The sequence below is a fragment of the Haliaeetus albicilla genome, chromosome 19 (genome assembly GCF_947461875.1).
Source record: "Haliaeetus albicilla chromosome 19, bHalAlb1.1, whole genome shotgun sequence".
Lineage (NCBI taxonomy): Eukaryota > Metazoa > Chordata > Aves > Accipitriformes > Accipitridae > Haliaeetus > Haliaeetus albicilla.
The window spans coordinates 26,527,901-26,550,615 of record NC_091501.1 but is presented as its reverse complement, the minus strand read 5'-3'; the positions used below and the strand labels follow the sequence as shown (position 1 = coordinate 26,550,615).

Below are 22,715 nucleotides of genomic sequence, written 5' to 3'. Positions count from 1 at the left end.
TGTTGCATTGATGATCAAAACTGTCCTTTCCATGGTACTCATGGAAAAATTTTTTGATTCCTGTACCGGGAGACAGAGGCGGTGACTGTCTCAGAGTCAATATAAATAATTTTGCTCTTTCTAGGAGAGGGATTAACCTGAGCTAATATCCTTAAGTTATAACAATTAGCAGGCCAGCGGGCTGCCTTGTAGGTTTCCCTTTTCTTGTTGCTGATACTGCTTTTAGGCAGTGTGTATAGCTGTTTTGTTTTTTTCTTGCTCCTGCAATTTGGAGGCTTTCTAGTACAGCCTGCCAAGATGTTGCTGATTTATGACACATGCGTAGTGGTTTTATAATGTGGACTGATATCCACTTGGAGCACAAAGGAAATGGGAGTTTGCTGATGTCTATTTAATTAGAATGGTTTCTGGTTACTTTGGTTGAGGATTGAAATGAACAGTAATGCCTATATTTCTGTGGACCTTTAAATACAGTGTTCTGTAAGCCCTTTCCTTCCTTCCTTGCTCTTTACTGTCCCCTACCCTACCAGCAAATAATGTCAACAGGATTCATAATGAGGCAGGTTTCTAATCTACATAAATACATGTGAATCAAAACTTGCAGAAATATCTGTAGATTTAAGATGGTCGCCATTGGTTGACTGTGGGGGAAAAAAAATTAGTGTTCTATTACGGATGGAAAATTTGTTCCCTGCCACCTTCTTTCGATGGAAAGGCTGTGGTGGTTTTGCTTTGCTCTGACACTGTGTGCTGAATCGGCAGCTCCCCAGGGCAGCTCTGGTGTGAGCAGGGCCATCATATTTCTGATCATCTTACCTTGCAGCAGCTGCTCGGTGGCTGTTTCTAGCTTCCCTTTACATCAAAGGCAGGAAGAGAAACCGGTCTTCGTCTCATAACTTGCTGCTAGACTTTAGCCAGAAAAGGGTGGGCATCAATGGGGTTTGCCAATTATGTACTGTCCCTAATAGAACCTGTTGTTATTGGCAGTGATGGGCATAGTGCAGGTCATATGCTTCTTCCCTGTCTTCTGGCTGTGATGGAGGAGAAGAGATAAAGGATATGTTTATTGTAAAGATTACATTATTTTCTTACAGGATATGACCAGATCTACGTTGTTTTTGTTTTTCCCAGCAGGGACATCTGGACCATAAGATCAAGGTGGGAAGAATAGGGTAAACAAACCTTTTAATGCAGAGAGCTTCCTGAAGACAGAGTGTCCTAAATATAATGTAGGGAGAGAAGCTTAACTGTTTTTACATGTACGGAGAGGAAATGCCCGTACTAAAGAGTCTCTCCCAGAGGCCTGAGAGTGCTATAGTTCTTCCTCCAGGGAAAGTGAAGATGGAAGAGGGGTGGAAAGGAGCTGGAGGAAGATCCAGGCAAAGAGAACAATGTGAGGCATCTGCTTGTCTTCGGGTAAACTGTTTGGATAAAAATCCAAGTACTTATAATGATGTAGAAGTTCACCATGGCATTCTCTCGTTCTTTTGATTATCACTGCCATGGCACAACTTCCAGATCTCCAGTTACGTGAGCATTGTTCTGGTGGAAAAGGAGGGGGCTGCCTGTAACTGTGGCTTTCCAGACACAAGCTACAAGACTTTTTTTTTTTTTTTTTTTTTGTTTCCATTCTGCAGCATCTTTTTTTGCTAGCAGCTTTGGGATTGGAGAGAAATGCCTCGTGCCCGTCCTTCGCTTTTCAGTAAGAATTTTAGGGAATATTGCCAGAGTAGAAAGGATAAGTTATGAGATTTGTACCAGGAGACACCAGGTTCTTTCCCTTTCTTCTGTCCTCTGGGCATACGTCGTGATACAGAAGGGACTGTAACAAGGCAATGAGAAGAGGCAAGCTGCCTTTATAGGTATAAAAAAACCCAAATAAAAATAAATAGTAATGCCCAAAAGTGTGGATGCTAAAACTGTCGCTGTATAATATAATGTGGGTATGCAGGTAAAAATACTAAACGTAAGTTTACTTGTTGATCTCTGTCTATTCCAAAAGGACCATCATCCATTTATTAACCAGATACAGAATATAAATGGTCCGAGGGGAAAAAAAAGTCTGATATCCTTTCCACAGACTTACCGAAAAAGATCATTTAGCTTTTCTAGGGAAAAATATAAGCACTTCAGTGGAAATTTTGGGTTAAATGAAACAACATCCACAGTATGCCATCAAAAATAATTGGAGAAATTTGCTCATAATCTTGGTTACATGTTAATAATTTTCTTCCCTTTTTTTTTTTTCTTTTTGACCTGTACAAGGTATCATGCAGTAGTGTGTCATATGGTTAGATACCACGAATAACGCTTAGTGGGTGGCCAGTCCTTTTTGTTATTTTTCTTGGTTTCCTGGCATGGTTTAAGTCCAGGTTGAGACTCCCCAGTACTTCAAACTTGCTGATTTTGCTACAACAGGGTCTTTAAAGAGACATTGTCTGTTAGATTTAGGCTCAACTTTTAGGTTGATTCAAGAAAAAGATTTTACATCCTAACACATGCAGGAAGCTTATAAATGCAGTTCCCAAGTCTGCAAGCACTTACACGTGTTTTACTTCACATAGGAGAGTAATCTTAGGCATGTGTTTTTGCTACTTGTGGGGATGTAACAGGAGTCCCATTTATTATGCCTTTAGACTTTAATAGATAATTTATTAAAGAAATGAACACACTGATGATGTTTACTTTCTAAAATAAAATGATTCAATTAAAATACCAGAAGATAAAGAGAACAGTCCTGTTACTGTATTTAATAAGCATTGCTAATGCTGTATGAATCTGAATCGGAATGAAACTGACCTCAAGTCAGGCAGCGGGCTGTCAAACTGACGCTTTTCCTGGTGAATGCACAAACACATTTTTTTGAATCTATCATTATGAGATCTCATTAGAACTTAATTTGCATCAGAGGCTAATTTGATGAGTGGTCTGATGGTTTCTTCCAGCTCTGTTCTAATTTGCTTGTAACTCCACATTTTTAGTAGCGTGGTGGGGATTTTTCTTGCGTTTGAGTCAAATTGTCCTTTTTAGTAAGAACAAAGTGTTGATATTTTGCCTAGACGTTTATCTTCCAAGTACAGAATGGTTGCCCAGTCACTGCACGTAATGTTCTGTTAATATTAGAGTTGGCATTTCTGAAGGGAAAGAAAAAAAATTTAAGAGCGTTACTTTCTTTTGGAGGTGGAGGAGATGAGGAGTGGGAACAGAAACTTATTAAACACAACATTCTTGGTATTCCACAGATGGTAAAAATGGGTTACTAGTCTGCGCTGCAGCAAGTGCAGTATGATCAAGGCGGAAATATAATCGGTAGCTAGACGTTCATTTTATTTACAGAAATAAAATACTAAGCACTATTTTAAATAACTTTAAATGATAGACCCCATATATGTATTGTACATTCAATCTGAGTAGTCTAGACAGACTGTTTTCCAAGGAAAATACGTTTTCATCAGTATTTGTGGTATGATTCATGGTGGCGAAGAGGCAAATAACTCTTTTTTATGACTGGAAGTTGCTTTAACTTGCAGCCACAGGGAAACAAGTCAATGACCGGATGATAGTGGTGGAAACTGACATTTTATAGTAATAGAGGTCTACACCTTATGCTGAGTTGAAGGTTTTATTTTTCCAGGGATGGCAATATATCACAAAACATTCTGCCATTGTTTACAAACAACCAAAGGTGGTCTGTGTAATGACTCACAGTCCACAATTTAGATTTGCAAAGCTCACAGGAGGCTTAAAAGGTGTACAGGCTGTCGGGAGGCTGTGATTTGGTATAAGTATTTGTAAACCTTTGTGCATGCCCCCAGTGTAGAGGGGGCACTCCAGCAATATCTTTCATGCATAGTTAATGGTTAGCAAAGTATTAAAGAGAGATATGCAAGTTTCCTAGCCTTATGTTTGCAGTCTGGCATGTGATATTGTAGAGCTTCATACATGCTTTGATTGGATTTATTTTATATCTCTGTGTAACTCCAGTAAAGGCAGAGGATTGTACTTATAACTATCTCTGTGCTGTCTGTCCCAAATAAAAAGAATGGAAATCTCTTCTTATGACTGTTGTAAGCCTCTGCAGCTAAGGTCAAAGTTTTTCATAGTGATTGGTGAGCAAGTTCATGGCCTCCTGCTCTTGACTAGAGAAATCATAGTAGGACTTTTAAAGGTAAGTCTGATTATCCACCAGGAAAAATCTCATATTCTGTAAGGAAGATGTAAAAATGTGTATGAATATAAAAATTTAAATAATACACACTACAGCAAAATATGTTGCATAATGTTATAATGCTTGTGTGTAGCAATCTAATCAGGAAAGATACCAGGGGGGAGAAATTGCAGTTAATCTTGTTGATAGAGACTTACCAGCAATAAACTCTTCTAACTTCAGTACTGGAACTTTAATGATTTTTTTGAAATATTTTCACCTTACCATGTGGAACAGAAGGAAACAATGTATTGCATTTTAAAATCATAATGCTTAAAATCTTTGTCCTAATAACTTCAAGGATTTAAGTTTTCATCTAATACTCAATCTGATTCTGCAAATGACACTGTGTGAAATGACGTCTTTGTGAGGAGCAAGACGCAAGGTCAGGCCTGTGAAAGGTTCATGTGTGTCCTTCAGATCATCTGGGTAGTAGTGCAATATAATTGTGAAATGAAAAGTGTGCGCTAGAGCTTGGTTCAGTTAGTGTGTGATTGTAAGAGACTGAAAGGAAGAAATGGAGCTGTGATCTTGAAGGTACTGAACTGCTGGAGTGCATTTTAAGTCATCTTCATGCAGGGCCATAAAGTATCAGCTGCCTCACCTTGCATGGGTGGCATTGAGCAACTCTAAAAGATCAGTTTACATGTAGACAGACATTTAGGTACCAGAATTCATAAGGAAAAGTGTCAGTGTTTCCCCTTGTACATGTTGCTCTGTTGTATAAAGAGGGTTTTTTTGTAGAACTTAGAAAATTCTCCATAACCCATTGCAGGCTGGTTGTGAAAGCAACGTGTAATCTAAGTATTTGCATTTGCAAAAGAACATCGTGCTTTTATAGGAACCATTGAAATCTCAATGGGGGAAAAATATCTTCAGCTCTAGGGTCGATTTGTGTATCAGAAGTTACATCTTAGTACATGTAATTTCACAGTGGTTGACCATCAGGTTAAAAATAGTCTTGTGACCACACACAGCGTAATGGTTTTTAAATTAAAATTTAGTTGTGCTGATAGCTACAGAAATATTTGTTAAAGTCAGTGCTTATAGACACCAGCAGCTAGGGGGTGGACTTATGTTAAATAAATCAGTCCTATTGAAAAGACATACTTTTTTTATAATTGTTATGAGTAGTATTTCCCAAATACTAGCTAATGCAGCTGGAAAGAGTGGTTGACAATTATTTTTAGCTTCATAAAGATCTGTACATTTGCAGGTAAAAAAATGAAATAGTCTTGTTGTCTTCCTTTTTTCTTTCTTTTTTTTTCCTTCCCCTTTTCAGAAAGCACATGGCTTATTGAATGGATGGCAGAATAGTTTCAGCTGGTATACTGTGTGGAAGTCTGTCTTAGTCGGTGTCTAGATTTTCTTGCTTTTGCTCTAAGGACAATGAAATTGTTGGAGAGGAGAAAAGCAGTATCTGTATTCTACAGATTTCTAAGCACAGTAGAATCATACGTTGCAGCAGTCAAGTCCAATAGAGGTAAACCAAAAAAGAATCATGGAAATTGAATCCTAAGAAGAGAGTTCTATAGTTGGGAATGCAATACTTCACTTGCAGCATTTGCATTTTTTAACACATGCATACCTTGCTGTGAATTAACAGCTCTAGTTGGATTTTTTGCGGGTTTCTTTTTTTAAATCATAAATACCAAAGTGTAGATTTCCAATGGTCATATCAGAATCATTGTCACTTGGTAGCTTGGTGCTAGGCTAGTACATTTTATCTGGAATCATCTTTGGAAAAAAACACTGCATATGAGACATTTGCATACTCCAAGACCAGCAGGTGCACCTGTGGGGTTTTGAGGGGGAGTATTTGTTTGGGTGTTTGTTTTTTTTTTTTTAAGCATAACCATGCAGATGCTACTGTGATGTGATTCACAGAACATGTTGTGATGAGCTACTCTAGTTGTGCTGCTGTAATGACTTTTAATGCTGTTTGCTCCTCTTCATCATTGACTTTCCATCTGTGACTGCTGGACATGGCACATAGAATCATAGAATGGTTTGGGTTGGAAGGGACCTGTAAAGATCATCTAGTCCAACCTGCCCACCACGGGCAGGGACACCTTCCACTAGACCAGGTTGCTCAAAGCCCCATCCAACCTGGCCTTGAACACTTCTAATGATGGGGCATCCACAGCTTCTCTGGGCAACCTGTTCCAGTGTCTCACCACCCTCATCATAAAAAAACTTCTCTTATATCCAATCTAAACCTACCCTCTTTCACTTTAAAACTGTTGCCCCTTGTCCTGTCACTACAGGCCCTGGTAAAAAGTCTCCCTCTCTCCGTTTTTATAAGCTCCCTTTACATATTGAAAGGTTGTGATATGGTCTCCTGGGAGCCTTCTCTTCCCCAGGCTGAACAACCCCAACTTTCTCAGCCTGTCTTCACAGGAGAGGTGTTCCAGCCTTTTGACTGTTTTCGTGGCCTCCTGTGGACTCGCTGGAACAGGTCCGTGTCTGCCTTGTGCTGGGGACCCCAGAGCTGGACGCAGAACTCCAGGTGGAGTAAGTCTGTCCAGCTTGTTGGTGAAGACCCTCTTGTCCCACTTGGTCGGGAGAATCTCCTCAGCTCCCAGCGGACCTGGCTTCTCAGAGGTAGATCCCTGATCACAGAAGCCAAAACATGAGTGTTCACTCTCAAGTACATGAGCCGTATTTGGCATATGTCATTGACCTGGCATCACTCGAAGTACTCTGAAATGAGTTACAGGTTTTTGTAATAGGAATTACTTTTTTTTTTTTTTAATAGGGAAAAGGAGTTTAGGCACTGCAGCAGCAGTGCAGCAGTTACCTTGTAGTTGTGACAGGGCACATGAATTGATTGGACAGATTGTGCGCTAGGTCCTGTTGTGTGTAATCTGTACTCCTGGTGTAGCTCAATTACCTCAGGTGTTTGTAGAATCACATCTTTTTTAATTGCTGAGATTCATCACATGAGATTACTTGCATGGGGAATGTTGCATTATCAGGACATCTTCTTTTTCTGCTTACTTGTGTGTAGATAACAGTAGCTTTTCTCACAGATTATCTGCTTGCCCATATATTGAATTGTGTCCTCTAATTAAAGGAAAAATTTTAACCATTACTGGTTAAAAACCAGTACTTACAGATTAAACTGTTTGGTTTTTTTTCCCATAGTACATCTACAGAATCGTGACCTTTTCCTGGATCCTTCTTGTTTGTTCAAAACATCGCAATTGAACAAGGGCAGTGTTGGTTGCTTTCACAAATACTAAGGCTCCAATGTGTGATTAACAGAGAATTTGTAGATATTTATTATTGTATTGCAAATGTGTTCATAGCATTTCATCTTTGTTACAGTAAGGATGGCAACTTCTTTTTAAAAGATCTTTAACTTTTTTTTTCCCTAGTCTGTAGTATTTTTTTGACAGCTTAATCTCTAATGGCCAAAATGTGATTGATAGCTGGAAAAGGTCAAGCAAATTCAGGTAAAGGTTGGAGTATAATCAACCAACTTCATGTTTCTCATAGTAGAGTAGGTAAGGCGTTCACGCAGAGAAATAATACCCTATTCCTAGGATTTACTGCCTCGTTAGTTTCTTCTAGCAGGGAAGTATTTCCATAAAGTGTCTGCTAGAAAAGTAGCGTGCCCATGCTTGCTGCCCTTCAGAAAAATTCTGAGTAAGCAGGATGGGAACCAGATGGATGGGAGAAGCGGAAGCATAATGATGAGCAGAAAATAATAAAAAAGTGCAGATGTGCAGTGAGAGAGAACAGAGATCTTAAGAACTAAAGCATAAAGGAGATGATTCAGAATGCATTATGGAGAGGACATGCGTATTTTGGGCTTAAAAAAAATATATATGGAAAAAAAAAAGTTACTATTCCCTAAGCCCAAGTGACCTCATTTTAGACTTGCTTTCTTTTTGTTCCCAAGAGGACATATATGCCCAGACCTCTGTAGGAAATCTGGCTGCCAGCTGGCACAGCACCTTTCAAAGAGACCTAATTTTATATTTTCAGAACCTGGAAATATCAGCCACCTCCATCTGTAATAAGCTGGTGTTTGTAATATCTATTAAACTGCATTGTAACATTTAAGTTTCTTTGCCAACCTATTAATAAGGGCCAGGCTATTGAGAGCTGTCAGTAGGGCCAAAAAAAGTGGTTTAATTTTGTGAGGTCTGTGGGTTCATGCTTTTATTTTGCATGAATTTACATCTTTTGGCACGCTTCAGGATATTAACTTGTATGATGAAATGTCATCTTCCCATATTTTAAGTCTGTATTGAGAGGAGGCTGGAATAAACCCTTTGTAGTAGTAGAAGTCTGCTGTATTAAATCCAGTGTTAAAATTGGAGGCAAAGTTACTTGGAGTACTGGCTTTAATTTTTCTGGGATAGAAATCAGAAAGTATTAAGCACATCATCATATTATATAATGATTTGTCCAGCTACATAGAATTTAATGTGGGTAGCGAGGGAACAGATTCAGTTCTCTTGCTCTGGCTCTACCTGCTGCAACAAAATTTTCAAGCTGTCTCTGGCCAGCTTAGGGAGGGTGCCTGGGGAGCTCTCTTCGTAGCAGGCAGAGCTGCTCTTGCAGAGTTCAGGTGATGACAGGCAGCCTATTTGTGTTAATTTAATATAAGGAAGAAAGACATCTCAGATCTGGAAGAGGCAAAATGGCCACTGCCATGGGGCAGCCACTGGTTCAGCACGGGTCTGCTTCAGTTTGTGCTAACTGTAGCTCCAAGCTTTCACTAATTTCAATCTGTCTTAAACCTTGACAGAGTCAATCAGTTCTTGTAATTACTAATGACCAATGTTTAATAATCCTGTAAGTCTAACTGAGGAAAAAAATTGATGTTTTGGGTATAATTCTAGAATACTTTGTAAAACTATTTGCATTACAAGAGAAAATGCAAATATCTATGTACAATAGCAGTGAAATACTGCATCCAAATCTTAATTTAGATGGATTCTGTAGTGTATAGCTGTCATGTTGAAGTTTGTCATTTATATGAAATTTATTAGTGTTTCTTTGAATTCCTGTTAATATATTTTCTGGGGTTTTTTTTCAGCTCTTCGTTGTAGTCTCCAGTTTCTTGGAAACATTGCAGCAGGAAATGGAGATTCCCAGAATAGCATTTGGAAGTGTGCTTTCCCAGATCTCTTCTTGTAAGCATGGATGCGGGTTTTTTTTTAATGTAATTTCTGTGGTTGTATTCAAATCTTTTGTACATGATAGTTGTGCCTCTACTAGCACCATGAAGCTTTGAAAAATAACTTTGGTGAGAATGGGATGGTTGAGACCATATCCTGTAGATGATTGGGGTTTTTTTTTTTTTTGGTAGTCAACCGCAGGGGTCAGGACCTTTAAAAACCTGCTTGTTCTAAACTAACAGTAAATTGATTTCATCTAACAGAAACTGGAAGAAAACTCTATTTCAAATTATGAGCTTCAAACAGAAGCTTTATTTCAGAGGTGTTTTCAAGTAGTTAGACGCACTTCCAAGAATCATAGCTTTTTCTTCATTCACTTTGCTGCTGTGCAGACCTGTCAGTACTTGTGCATCATCTGGAATCTACAAAAGTGACGTAGTTTTTGTGTCTTCCAATACTTTTGCCCCCCTCCTAACCTCACCAGAGTATCTTCCTGGAGGTTTGATGACACATGTGTAACGAAATATTACATAAACGATTTTGTGCAGACACATGACAATATTATTGATGAGTTTGGCCAAAGTTTTCATATTGAGCTAGTAACAAAGGCACGTTCATTCAATTTGATAATCATTCTGAGTGTGTTTTTGGAGCCTGCGTGTCAGCACTGGATGTAGAAAGACCTTATGATAGTAGAGGCAGATGATTATTATGGTTTCATTCAATCTCTAGATCTCCAGTTAGCTCCAGTTTAGCATTAGCATCTGTTAAGTTTGACCTTCAGCTAGGAGTTGGATGTTTTTGTTTGCAGATGATTCCTATCCCTCTTAGGCAATGACAAACTCATGATTCTCTAAAAGACTGCAAAGAAGAACAACTCAACGAGCTGAATGCCACTAGTCTGTTTTTCCAGGGTCAGTTTTAACTTATTCTCTTAACTCCTTATTTTCTCTTGAAGGACGTGCCTAACGTACAGTGATGAGAAGATTGTTGCCTATTGTTGTATGGTACTGTTCACTTGCCTTAATTCAGAAAAAGTGAGAGAACTACTGTATCCTGGGAACTTGACTGTGGCTCTTCATGTCCTGAAAGTCTACAAAGAGCAGCTGGAGTCTGAGTGGTCGTATGTATCTTTAGATTTTTTTCCCCCTCTTAATTAGATGTTTTTCTAGTGTAAATCACTGTATTAAAATGTCTAAATTTGTGACACTGCTAAGTAGTAAATGAAGATCTATTTAGAAGTTAGTAATTTGGTATAGAGATTACTTTCATGATATTTTCACTGACTGTTTTGATTGCTGCTAAAATAAGACTACATATTTTCTGAGGATATAGACAGGAATTTTAAGATCATGGTCTGTTGGGGTTTTTTTGTTGTTTAGTGAAACAGGGTTCTAGAATGTAAACTACTTTATACTTGTGTGCTGGTTTGTGGAGATTTTGGAGATAAAGTTAACGCAGAATATAGTCTTACGGACTTCAGTTATTGGGTCATGCTAGGAAGACTTGCATGACCAGTGCTTGTGAATACTACATAAAAAGTGGGGTTTTTTCTTCTTTTTTTTTTTTTAAACAGATCCATTGTCTAGTGCAACATGCAATCACTTTTATACCAAAACAGAGAAGATGTTTTGTTTGTGAATCTTGCACATTTCATTTTCATACTTTAAGAGCATCTAATCAGTGGGTTTGTTCCATTGAGCTTTTATATTTTTTGCTAATGGCCATTCTTGTAAATATTGTTGTCAGTTATGCATATGAGAAATGCTCTGCCCTGTATCAGTAAGGATGCACATTCAGTTAATTGTTATATGATGCATTCCAAGGGCGGGGGGCAGGGAGGGGAGGATAGTTTGTGTGTTTTTGTAGCCTTCTTTTGAAGGTCATCTTTCTAACTACATTTTGAATTTAAACAATTGTCAGAGGTTTACTAGTTATTTGGGAAGTCTCTAAACAGAGTTAAGATGATTGAATGAAAAGCAAATGTCATTTAACAGTTTGCTTTTGTACTGAAAAAATGAAAAAAATTTGTTTGTGGCTGGGCTTTTTTCATAACCAGGTCAATTTGCTTAGGACATAAATAGTTTTCAGAAAGCAAACTTAAAGTTTCAGGGTCAGGTGACCAGACTTCTATTTCAAAAGTGACAAACTGAGTCTTTCGTTTTGGCATCTGTCAATATAAACACATGTGAAAGATTTCTTTTCAGGTAATTCTCTAGATTGTCCTTAATTTTCTTTATGTATTGAAGATATGCTGAAAAGTATTTTGACTGAGATATGAAAGCCAGGGAGAGCTGGAAGAGGTTGTCATGGTGTTAAAATTATATTTTCAAGGTAACTGCAGAATAAATGCAGCATCAAAATAAATGCTGAGGTATCCACTTCCCTGATCTTTCTAGTCTGATGTGCATTCTGTTGATGTTAAAATGAAAATGTCTCACCTCTACTGTGGATGTTTGATGTGGGTCAGAAATGGTCTCCCTTCAGAGTAGTCTTGAAACTGAAAAGGGTCAAACTTCTGTACAAGATATAAGACCGTGATGAAGGAAAAGAGATGGCTAGAAAAGAGTAATCCTAGTCCTGCCATAAGGCAGTTGCAGAATGTTTGTCCTGTAATTCCTGTCAGAAGGCTGAGTTCCTCATACATGGAATATACAAAAAAAGCATTGGAATATCTTCCAGGCATTAAGTAAATAATACATTTGGTTTTCATTCATAGTTTTTTAACATTGGATAGTTAAGTCTCAAAGCTCGTTACCAGTTTTCCTAACGGAAAGAAAAAGTAATGAGTTTGTAGTGTACAATTCTTGGCATTTTATACAGTCGTCTTGAACCAAATCATAAATGGAAATCTTTCAATAATGTTGGCACTATTTTCAAGTCAACACAAGTAAAGTGCATTCATTCACAAGTGCAAAATCTAAACCAAAAAGTGTATTGCAACAGTGCAATATGAAGCATTGAATAGGTACTCAAACAGCATTACCTTGAAAGTAAAAAAAGATAATTCCTTGCTAGGCAAGGGCTGATTTTTCTGTCTCTTTGTAGCTCTAGAGCCTTTTTGTGATTCATCTTGTACCCGTTTCCCCCCGTTTCTTGATCCTCACTTCATTTGTTCTTCTAATACTCCATTTCTTATATCTCCCATCTCAAGAAACACATTTACTCTCTGGTTCTCCCTTGTGTTTATATGTTCTTAGTGTGAGATAATATTTGTCATGGATGAGGGTAATTTAAATGGCAAAATATGTTCTTTCTTCATATTAGATTTTTTTTTAAAAAGGAAGTGATTTCAACCCTGAAAGAAACTATGATATTTATATATTAGAATACATGTAGTATCTTTGGTCTACTTGGTGCAGAGAGGGAGGTAAGAAAGTAACATTTTTTTTATTTAAAATTAAAAAAAAAAGGTTGGTGTAAGGTTTGTTTTTCGTATTTTCAATGGAAATCTGCTAGCATATGCTATTCCTTACGCAACACTGATTTTAACAAAGTCTTTTTTTCTGGGTTTGGTTATGATTTTTCTGTCTCTCAATTTTATTTTTCTTCCCTCTTCCAGTTAGCCATAGGTCAGTGTGTTACGCTAATGTAATGCTTTTTTCTTAGACCATACATGCATCTTGTGAGCCTGTACTGCATGGTGTATTTCTATGTAGTTAAAGGTTTGGAAGAGCCTACAAAGTTAGTAGTCTTGTTACAAGTAGAACAATCATTGCTAAGTCTTGCAATATCTTTTTTTTTTTTTTTGCTAAGTATCAAGAGTTTTTTTTCTTGTTCTCTTGGCAGTATTAATGCAGCATGTATTTTATAGGCAACAAGTTGTTCTTAGTTTAGCTTTAATCACAGAGGATATTCACCAGGTCCTGTGAATAACTGACTACGTTTTCAGAAGGTATCTGCAGCTTGTCTCTCGGATTCTTTGCATTTTTCTATCATTCTTACATTTGTAAAGCACATACTGTAAGAGCATTTACAAGTAATACACCTGATGTCACACAGCTGAACCTCCCAATCCAAATAGTTTTCTCTTTTTTTTTTTTTTTTTTCCTAGAATATTAGGATTGGTTTGTTTTGAGGGTAGCCTTGAGTTGAGTCTGAAAGCCTGTTTCTTTTACTAGCACTAATCCTTCCGTAAGATAAATGTGGATGGATACAATCATGTAATGTAATGATGATACCTTCTATTGCTTGCTTGCTTTCTTACCTTTTTCCTATTGCTAAGCAGCAGGAAGCAAGCTAGGCAGCTCTTGTGCTGACTTTCTTGTGTCCTGCCTACTCCAGTAGTTTTCTCTGCTGGCCCTCCGAATTTAGGGGAAAGCTCAATTGATGCCAGTCATGTTGCATCTGTTTTCTGTAGGAAACTGTTGTGAACTTTTTGCTGCTCTGCATTTAGTAGTGTAAAGTGCTGCTCTGTTCCTGTGATCAGAGCGAGCAGGCAATGTCCAGAAATGGCCTCCTAACACTACTTAGCTGCGAACAGAAAAGCTGAACAGTAACCAGGATTACTTATTTTGGTAGAAGTAATGTTATTTACTTTGGCTGAAGAAAGCTGAAGATTCTTGTCTTGAATATAAGAACACTTTTTTGACAATAAGTGAAAAGCTAAGCTTTGTCCTTGGGTCAGCGTTGGTCCTGACATGTAGTAATGCTGTCTCTTTAGGACAGCTTTTGAAATTGTGTAGGTTTGCATGTGCCTTATGCTGATAATAGCTATTCTTTCATTAGAGCCTTCTATTTCTGAAACATTTTTGGGTAACTAATGAATTGCAGTTTTCTGCAATTAGGTGTGTGAAAGATAGTCATTGCAGCTTTGAGGGTATGTTTAGAATAAGTTTAGACCCTGGTGTATTGCTGCTCTTGCTTTGGTGTCCATTTTTATCATTGCATATAATCTTCCTGGTTTGAACTAATTCTTAGTTCACTACTAAAGCACTTCCTGTCCCCCCAGATTGAGGGACTGTGTTATTTTCTGATACAGAAGAGTATGTGTGAGATACAGTCAGGTAAAAGTGCATAAAAAGATTTCTGTCCCTTTTCTTATGAAGTCAAAGTTAATCTTTGGGCGCCTCTCTGGCTGGACTGTAGAAAAAATATTTTTTTTTTGTCAGCAATTCATTGAGAATTTGCAGCTGTACTTCAGTTCTCACTGAAGTACATACCACTAGGATTGCTTAAACGAATTTACATACCCGCGGTATTTGCAACAGAGCCAGTACTCTGTTGTAAAGATTTGGGTACCTTGCGCCACAGCTAACAAAGTGCACAGCAACCATTTTTAAGCGGCTGTTACAGAATTACATGGCTGAGCCGAAATGCAAACTGTTCTTCTTCCAGAAGGTTATGCTCACTGCTGGACTCATGAATAACTAAAATTAACATGTTCTTACTTCTAATGTTAAAAATATTGCTTAATTCCTGCCTACCTTCTTGTCTCTCAGCTGGAGTATCTGGTTTCGTATTACACCAAATAAAAAGTGAATGCCACGTGTGTTTATTCCTCTTGGCTGGGCTTTCTTGCTGTCAAATGCTGCTTTTAGGTGTTGAAAATCTTTCTTGGAATAATCAGGCAAGTTTTGGTTATAGGCAAAACTTTTATTCGTTATTTTATTCCCTTTTCTTTTATTGTGCGCTGAAATTTATGACTTAATGTTCCTCTAAGTTAGTATCCAATGAATTCCACAAATAAACACTTACGATGCTCAAGTTATTTTTGTAGTTTCTGCCATGAACCATTAGGACAGAGAGAGGACATCCAGGACAAATATTTGGATTTAAGGCCATTGGCTGAACTGTAGTATCTCCCATGGGGTCCTCACTACTCCATTCAGCTAGCACATGTTGGGTTTTCTACTCTTCACCTATTGCAGGAGGGCAAGCACATCTTTAAAATCTTTTCTTGGTGAATTGGCAATTCCTCCTCTGTTCGTGATCCCACATTCATGTTTAGAGTCCAGTTTTCTGTCTCCAAGCTAGAAAAGTCCTTAGGGAAAGTTCAAGACAAACCTCTTTCCAAGTGTGATGCCTTTGGCTTCTCCCTCCAATCTCACAGCAGTTCTGGAGGGAGATTTTGTCAGAGGAAATCTGAAATAATTCTGAGCAGTTCCTCAGAGCTGCTTTTTCAGAAGCAGCTGTTGTTAGCAGACCTTTTGCAGTTCCTCTTCTGTCTGCCATAAACCCCTCTCCCAGTTAAAGAGAGCGGAGGAAGCGTCTTTAAAGGCAGGACATAGCTTTCTGGAATTTTCCTGTCACATTTGCCTACTTCTCAAATCACAAGACGTTTGGTAGAAGACAAGGATCTCCTCCTATTGGGGAAGAAGGAACGTCTGAAGTGTTGGCTCTGCTTCCTAAGAGGGGTGGGTTATGGGAGATAAGGCCTCAGTTTAGTGACTTCTGAATCTAGTCAGTGATGGAAAGGCAAGCCATCCACTTTCTAAGCAGTTTTTGAAACAGAGAGCTGTTTTTCAGATCAGCATAGTGAGATTTTGAGACCTTAAGCACTGATGCATTTTTAAAACGTGTTTGTAGATTGACAGCGTAACAAAAATTGCCTCAGAACTTGGAAGAAAGGGAGGTAACAGTGCTGTGATGCACACTTAAGTGTGTCTTCATGAGTGATACGCTTTTTACTAAGTATTTTCCGTGGCATGCTATGAGCTAAGAAATAGTTAATAAATTTAGGAAGCAAGTCAGTTCTATAAGGAATGCCCTGGTAAAATTTTGTATTCAGTCCTTGTATGATCATACCTGTTAATCCAGACCAGATGGTCCGAAGGTTCATTTCATTAAGCTTGTGGTTACTTGTAAGCATCAGAAATGCTTCTATCTCTGAAATCTGTGAAGTTGCAGAATGTAATTCACACATTTAATAAATATTCTCTTGATTTAAGAACTCCTCCTCTTTCTCTTTTAGAAGCTTGATCCTCTAAACAGCTCCAAGATTTTTTTAATGTTCCTACCTTTGCCATTTTTAATACTAGATGCTGAGTGGCATTTTAAAATAGTATTAATTAACATATATTAGACATTGTATTTTTAAACTGCCTCTAAACTTCTAGTCAACACAGCTCCTGGACTTGTGTCAGGCTAGCAGTCCTGTAATCTTGAATACTAGGAGCTCTTCTGAGGCTGCTGCTGCTGGTCTAACTCCCAAGAGCAATGATCTGAGGAGGCAGATTGTGTATCTCCAACTGAGGTTCTTCAAAACATTGCCTGACTGGCTGTATACCCCTTCGTTTTATAGCTTTTGGCTAAAATCTTAGAGCAAGAAGAAACTGGAAGTTTTCAGGGCTGAAAGCCGTTGAAAGTTACCTGTCTTGTCCTGAATGTTTGGATCTGTAGTTGGGCTTGCGAAGAGTGCCCAGAGCTTGCTGCTCTCAGAAGGTTTCAAGGAGTGTGATGTTACAGAATATACTTCAAAGTGTATATCTTTGCAAAGACACTGGCTCTGCAAAAACAAGTTAGTTTCCTTTCCTTGATTTGATTTATGGCATACACTAATTAAATGATCCTATCTCCTTGATGGTTCTTTGCTGTGCAGTTGTCTTCTAGAAAATGTGTTGTTCTTTGCAACACGCAGCTACTATCTAGGCTATTAGCTTAAGAATCAATACCCTCTAACTTTGAAAAACTTCTGTGCTGCTACAGCCTGGTGCGTGAGTGACCGTTCTGTCCTATCTGTAGTCCTGACACCTTGTCCTTTATTGTAGGTTTCCCCCTTTCAGAGGTTGGTTATTAGCTGTTGCTTCCAGTTTGCTCTGCTCATGATCACAGCTGTGGGATTAGCATTCCCTCTAAAATACTTCCCTGCACATGGAAAGTTTTTAAACCTCTCAACTTCAGTTCTGTTGCTTCCACCCTCTTGTGATCTTTTTTTCCTTTTAGTGTTATTTAGTTCCTTTCTGTCTGTTCCCTAGCAGCAGAAGATGTGTCTCTCAAACTGTCATCAGTCTTTCTACATTATGCATCTTCTGGTTCCACTTCTTCCACCCAGTGTTCATCTTCTGTTTCTGCTCAAAGGAATGAGCATGGTTTTCAAGCCCTTGTGAGACAATAATTTATTTTCTGTGTGTCTTCCGTCTTTCCAATATACCTCTGTAATGGTATGCCGATTTAATTCTTCTGAAGTGTTGACATACTAAGTTGAACATATCTTAAACATGTAAGCAAATGTAAGCTTACTCCGTAAGCTAATTCTCTTTTTCCAGTGCTGCTTGCTTTCAGCGGCTGCTGCCTATGACAGGATGCTATCGGGGAATTGGACATATCCTTCCTTTAGGAAACAAGGCTGGAATACACTGTTCAGTAACTAAAATGTATTTTCTACTCACTCTATTTCTGTGTGATTACTACCAAGGTCTGAAGAGTCCTCTGTAACAAACTCCCTTGCAGTTCCAAATGAAGAAGAAAGCACAAGTAGTATCCCTTGTCATTTGTGCAGTATTCCGAAGGCTTGCCCAGCACTGCCTTTTTTTTTTTTTTTTTTTTTTTTCCCCCCCTCTGGTAAAAGTTTTTTTTCTTAAAACATGCAGAGAGCGATGCCTTAGGCTCTGGAAAATTGTGGAGCCTTTAAAAAGTCATTCCTGTGTGTTTCCCCACACATCCACATTCACTCCCTTTTGGGTTTGTATTAATCAACAGCAGAAAAGCGTGTCACACAGTTCAGAAGCTACTGTATTTAGACAAGAAACCAGCACAGAATGCCACATGAGATCTATTTTAGAATATTGAACCTGCAAACATATGTGTTTTGTAAAACAATTAGGAAAAAGTAGTACAAAATTACATTATAATTTATCCTAACCGAGACCAATGTGTGTTCTAAAACCTGTTTATTTTAGAAATACTTTGGTGGTTCCATTAAAGATGGGAGTATAGCTTGTGTCATCAGTTTTTCCAAGTGGGTGCATGGGGCAGTGTAGCTACTATGGAAAGAAAAAACAGGTTGTATTTTTGATTCCTGAAGAGCAAGGAACAAAAATCTTCCATTTTAAAATAAGAGGCGTAATACGCATTTTGGCTTCCAGAAAAACGATATTAAAAGTGTGGTCAGCTGTTTGGCATTGGAAGTAAGATTTTCTGAACATCAACTTTCTCTTTTTGAAACCACAGCTCAATGATGACTGTAAAGATTAGGATGTGGGGCTCCCCCTCCCCATTTTTTGCCTTTGGTTATTTTGTCCTGGCTTATGGAAAGAAGTGTGGACAGAAACTAGTGCTCCTGTGGCAAGGAGTCTCGCCCATGGGCACAGATTTAAAGGCAAAGATGGAACTCCTCAGTAGAGTGCTTGTTGCTTAGTTGGTATGCATGTGGTGGAGAAACCAGAAAATGCTACCTTTTTTGTTTTCTTCTTTTTTTTTTTTTTTTTTTTTTTTTTTCATTTTGGGCTGGCAACTCGTATCTCTTCTCTCTGACAGTTTAGGGTTCCCCCTGCCCCCTTCTTCTACTCTCCAGAAAGTAATTCTTATTTTTAATTCCAGGAAAGTTGGAGTTATGTTGCAGGTTCCAAGTTCAACTGTGGTTTTAAATAGTACTGACAATTGGAAAAGTTTCCTTAACTGTAGAGATCTGAGTAGCTTCTACTTTCTATTTGCAGTAGCAGTGTATTGGCATAGATTTCTTCAATCTTTCAAAGCCCAGCCTCACACATTTATTTACCTTGTCACCTCTTTCTTCTTGTATATTTTGTGGAGCAAGGGGGAGCAGGAAGTGATTGTAATGCTAATCGTCTTCCAGTTTTTTCTTGGTATCTCTTCAGAAAAAAATGATTCCAACTTTGCACATAAGTAAATCTCTTTTTAGTGCCTTTCAGATGTAGCTATCAAATTGAATGGGCGTGTCTACTGAATCAGAGAAATAATACAGAAACCTAAACTCAGTTTTCTAGACCTGAGTTGACTTGGTGGACAGTGTCGTGGCCTGTAAGGAGGATGCATTCGTTATGGGTAATGCCTTTTGAAGATGGAAGGATGTTCACTGTTGTGCTTGATTCAGCTCAGGAGAGGAGTATTGTGGTGCTTGATGCTTGGGGTTGAGCCTTAAATATGGAAATGTGTTTCCTTATTCTTCTTTGGAGGGAGAAGTGCTGGTGTTTGAGTGGCATGAATTATCTAGTTTCTAGTGGTCTTTGTGACAGCACATCTGTTCCATTTGTTATTAAATAGCTCTATACTTGTAATTGTTTTTTAAATAGTTTTGATAGGGTGCTTATATTCTTGTGAAAGGACAAAAAAATACTTCTGCTCCTAAAATATGTTCTGGTCCCAAACAATTCCTCATAAGGCATATTGCTTTTTTAGCATCTAAAAAGGCTGGTGATACGGCTTTGAAAGATTAGCTGTCTAAATTTTCTTTTTTTTCTTCAAAATTCAGATGATTTGTTACATTTGTTTGTTAAACTATAGTAAAATTAGCTATTTTGTTCTTACTAAATATTTTAAATAGAGTGGCATTATTGTAGGATGATGAAAAATGCTTTTGGTTTCGAGATAGGAAGAGAGGTTTGCTGATCAAATAGAGAATTGCTGTGTCGTTTTTCTTCTTTCTTCTAAAACATTTGGGGGGGGTTCCTCATTTTCTGCGACTGAGGACACTGTTCTCTAAAGTTGCTAATGGGATCAAATCAACTTAATATGGAGCATGACATTTGATGATAAAGTTGATTGCTTACACCCGGCTTTGGAGCAAGCTTAGTGGTCATTTGGAATATACTGAGCGCAAATGTAGCTTATACCATTTCATCTTGGCTGCTTCTCAAGTTCAATTTGGTACAATGCAGCCCTTGTGCTATTGTAAAGTCTTTGAACTGAACATCTCCTCCTGTATTTATCTACTATGTAAGCACTTGATTTTTTTTTAGGATTTTAGCCAAACAATTTTTAAAAGTCAGGAAAATTGGCATATTTAACACTGTTCATTTGTTACTGTGTTACGCTTGCATAACAACTTTAATTTTCACCATTTCCTTCACTAAATTACAGTGGTCCTCAGTTTATCCCAGTGGTTCTGCTGTTGGCCCCCAAAGAGAGTTTAAATCTACCAAAGCCTTTTGTGTGCATCTGAAATGCCATATTCAGTCAGTAACCCAAAACTGAATGTCTTTTTTTTTTTTTTTTTTTATTTCAGAGTTGTGGATGGTCTTACTTTCCTCTTCTCCCCTGCCCCAAATGAAAAACAGGAGAGCTGAGGACTAAAGATACTAGATTTAATTTGCTGAGTCCTTGCTTAACTACCACCAACATTTCTGGGCATGGTAGCAAGAGTTGAAAGTGCTTTACTCCACTACTAATTCTTCTGTTACCTTTTGGTGGTGCTCTTGTAAAATATGCTAGGGCTCTATTTATCCTCAGGAAGCGGATAAGGTAAAACAGAAACTTTGATACAAAAGCAGAAATTTCTGAGGTGTTACATCATGTCATGAAATTAAAAGGGTAAGAAGCACATACAGAAGTCTATGCTTCTTTGTAAGCAGAAAGTTTATTCAGAAATACTGCAAGCTCCTCAAGCAGTAGAGGTCTAGTCCACAGAACGTGGAAGATATGTGTGAATAAATACAAGAGTGTAGACCCAAGTAATGACTAAAATGCAGGTCTTCCACTTTGCAATAGTCATCACTAATGTGCACCTAGTAGCATTAGATCTTTTTGTGATAATTATTAATTGGTTTTTAACTACAAGGCAAATAGTCAAGAAGATTTCCTCAAAGTAATTAGTCATGAAAATTAAGATTTAAATTCATAGTCCCAACTGCAAAATTGAAAAATCAGGCTTCAGTTTGTCAACTTAAATGCACTTTTACCATACTTTAGTTGTCAGCTGAAATTTGTACATTATGAGGCTAAGTATTATGTTCTGTACAACTCTGATTATTATGCTTTTTTCTTTTGCAGCCCCAGATAAAAAGCCTTCGCTTCTACTCAAATCCTTGAAAAATAAAGTCAGTTGTTACCATTCTGAAGGCTTAACTGTGGATGGCTTGTATGCCATGAATTGTTGGTTCAGGAACTGTAGAAGTGTTCCCCTTGACTGCCCTGCTGATGGCTTGATTCAGTTGTTATGGCTGAGTCTGCACTGCTCAGTTGGAATACATTTGTGCTGTTGACTTTGGGGAAGCCTGTAGGTTCAAATTTGTGTTGAGAAACTCTTGAATCAATGCTACACTGCTCAGAATGCCAACTTTAAGTTGATGATTTCCTATGCCTGTACTTTTTTTTTTTGCTTGAATGTGTGTACAAATATCAGTAAAAAAAAAAGCACAAAATAGCTTTTCGTGTTCCTCCCCCTCTTAAAATTGTCTAGTTTACAGTAACTGAACCAGATGTTGGCAAAGTCCACAGTTATCATTAGAAACATTAGAGCTATTAATCTTTTGGACCTCTTGTTCTCCTGTTTCCCCAGTTGTCATGGAGCATATGTCCCAAAAATACTTCGTTGCAACTGGAAGGCTTCTATGTGATCTTCCTGTTAGCTGTGTGGTGGATTATGGATACACAAAATAAAAGGCTGTCAGCAAAGTGAAAAGTAGGGCGGAGGTGGAGGGAATATTGAAATTGCTTGGCTTTCATAATATTTTAGCTATTCGTTCTCAGTAGCTTCATCAGCTCAGAGGAGATACTCTGAGATTTGACTTAGAATTATTTTATATTTAATAGGTAGACATGCCGCTTTAAAAATGCGTAGCTTAGTATGCATATATCTTTGCAGCATATATAACACTGTCAGTACTCCTAGGAATGTAATTTGAGGAGAAAAATATTTTTACATACTTTGTTTTTTCCCCATAATGCTGAGAGTACATGTCTGGGTTGAAATTAAACGACTAGCATCTGCTATTGACTGCTGTGAATGGTGCTTGGGAAAGTGATCAGTGTCAATAACGGCATTAGCACAAGGGTAGACTGACCATACCTACCTGCCGCATAGAGCAAGGATTTAAATTTGGTTATCAGCTTAGATTCCTGTTAATGAGGATATTTTTTGTAAGCTGAGAACAGTATTTTGCTGCCTTGCATCTGACAAAGAAGTTTCCATTTGCTTTGATGCTTTGTTAGAATTTTTTAAAAGATAAATTATTTGGGCACTTTTTTGTCTGCTTGGTGGGCTTAAAAACAGTGTCATGATGAGTAGCATAATAGTTTTTGAGCTTGAACTTTGGCCTTTTGCTGAGATGCATGAACAATTCAGTGAGTGTTTTATTATTTGAATTGTGGTGTGCCTTTTGTATAACTGGCAAAAGACTCTAACCAACTTCAAGCATTTGAGTAAAAGTGTGCTGAATTGATGGGAAATGGCCATTGCTGTGTTCGGAGAAGTACTGCAGAACAATGCGCAATTATTTTGTGACAATTTGTATTTATTAGCAAATAGGGCCAGA

At 38.0% G+C, this 22,715-nt stretch overlaps 1 protein-coding gene across 6 annotated transcripts in view; it reads left to right on the top strand.

Moving 5' to 3' along the window:
• The window catches only part of ATXN10 (ataxin 10), a 105,006-nt gene that overhangs the window by 19,839 nt on the left and 62,452 nt on the right, over nt 1-22,715 (top strand). For all 6 annotated transcript variants that reach the window (XM_069806903.1, XM_069806902.1, XM_069806904.1 and 3 more), the window contains 2 exons: nt 9,261-9,357; nt 10,301-10,465. In XM_069806903.1, the coding sequence (XP_069663004.1) occupies nt 9,261-9,357; nt 10,301-10,465 (262 nt within the window). The remainder of the gene's footprint in view (nt 1-9,260; nt 9,358-10,300; nt 10,466-22,715) is intronic.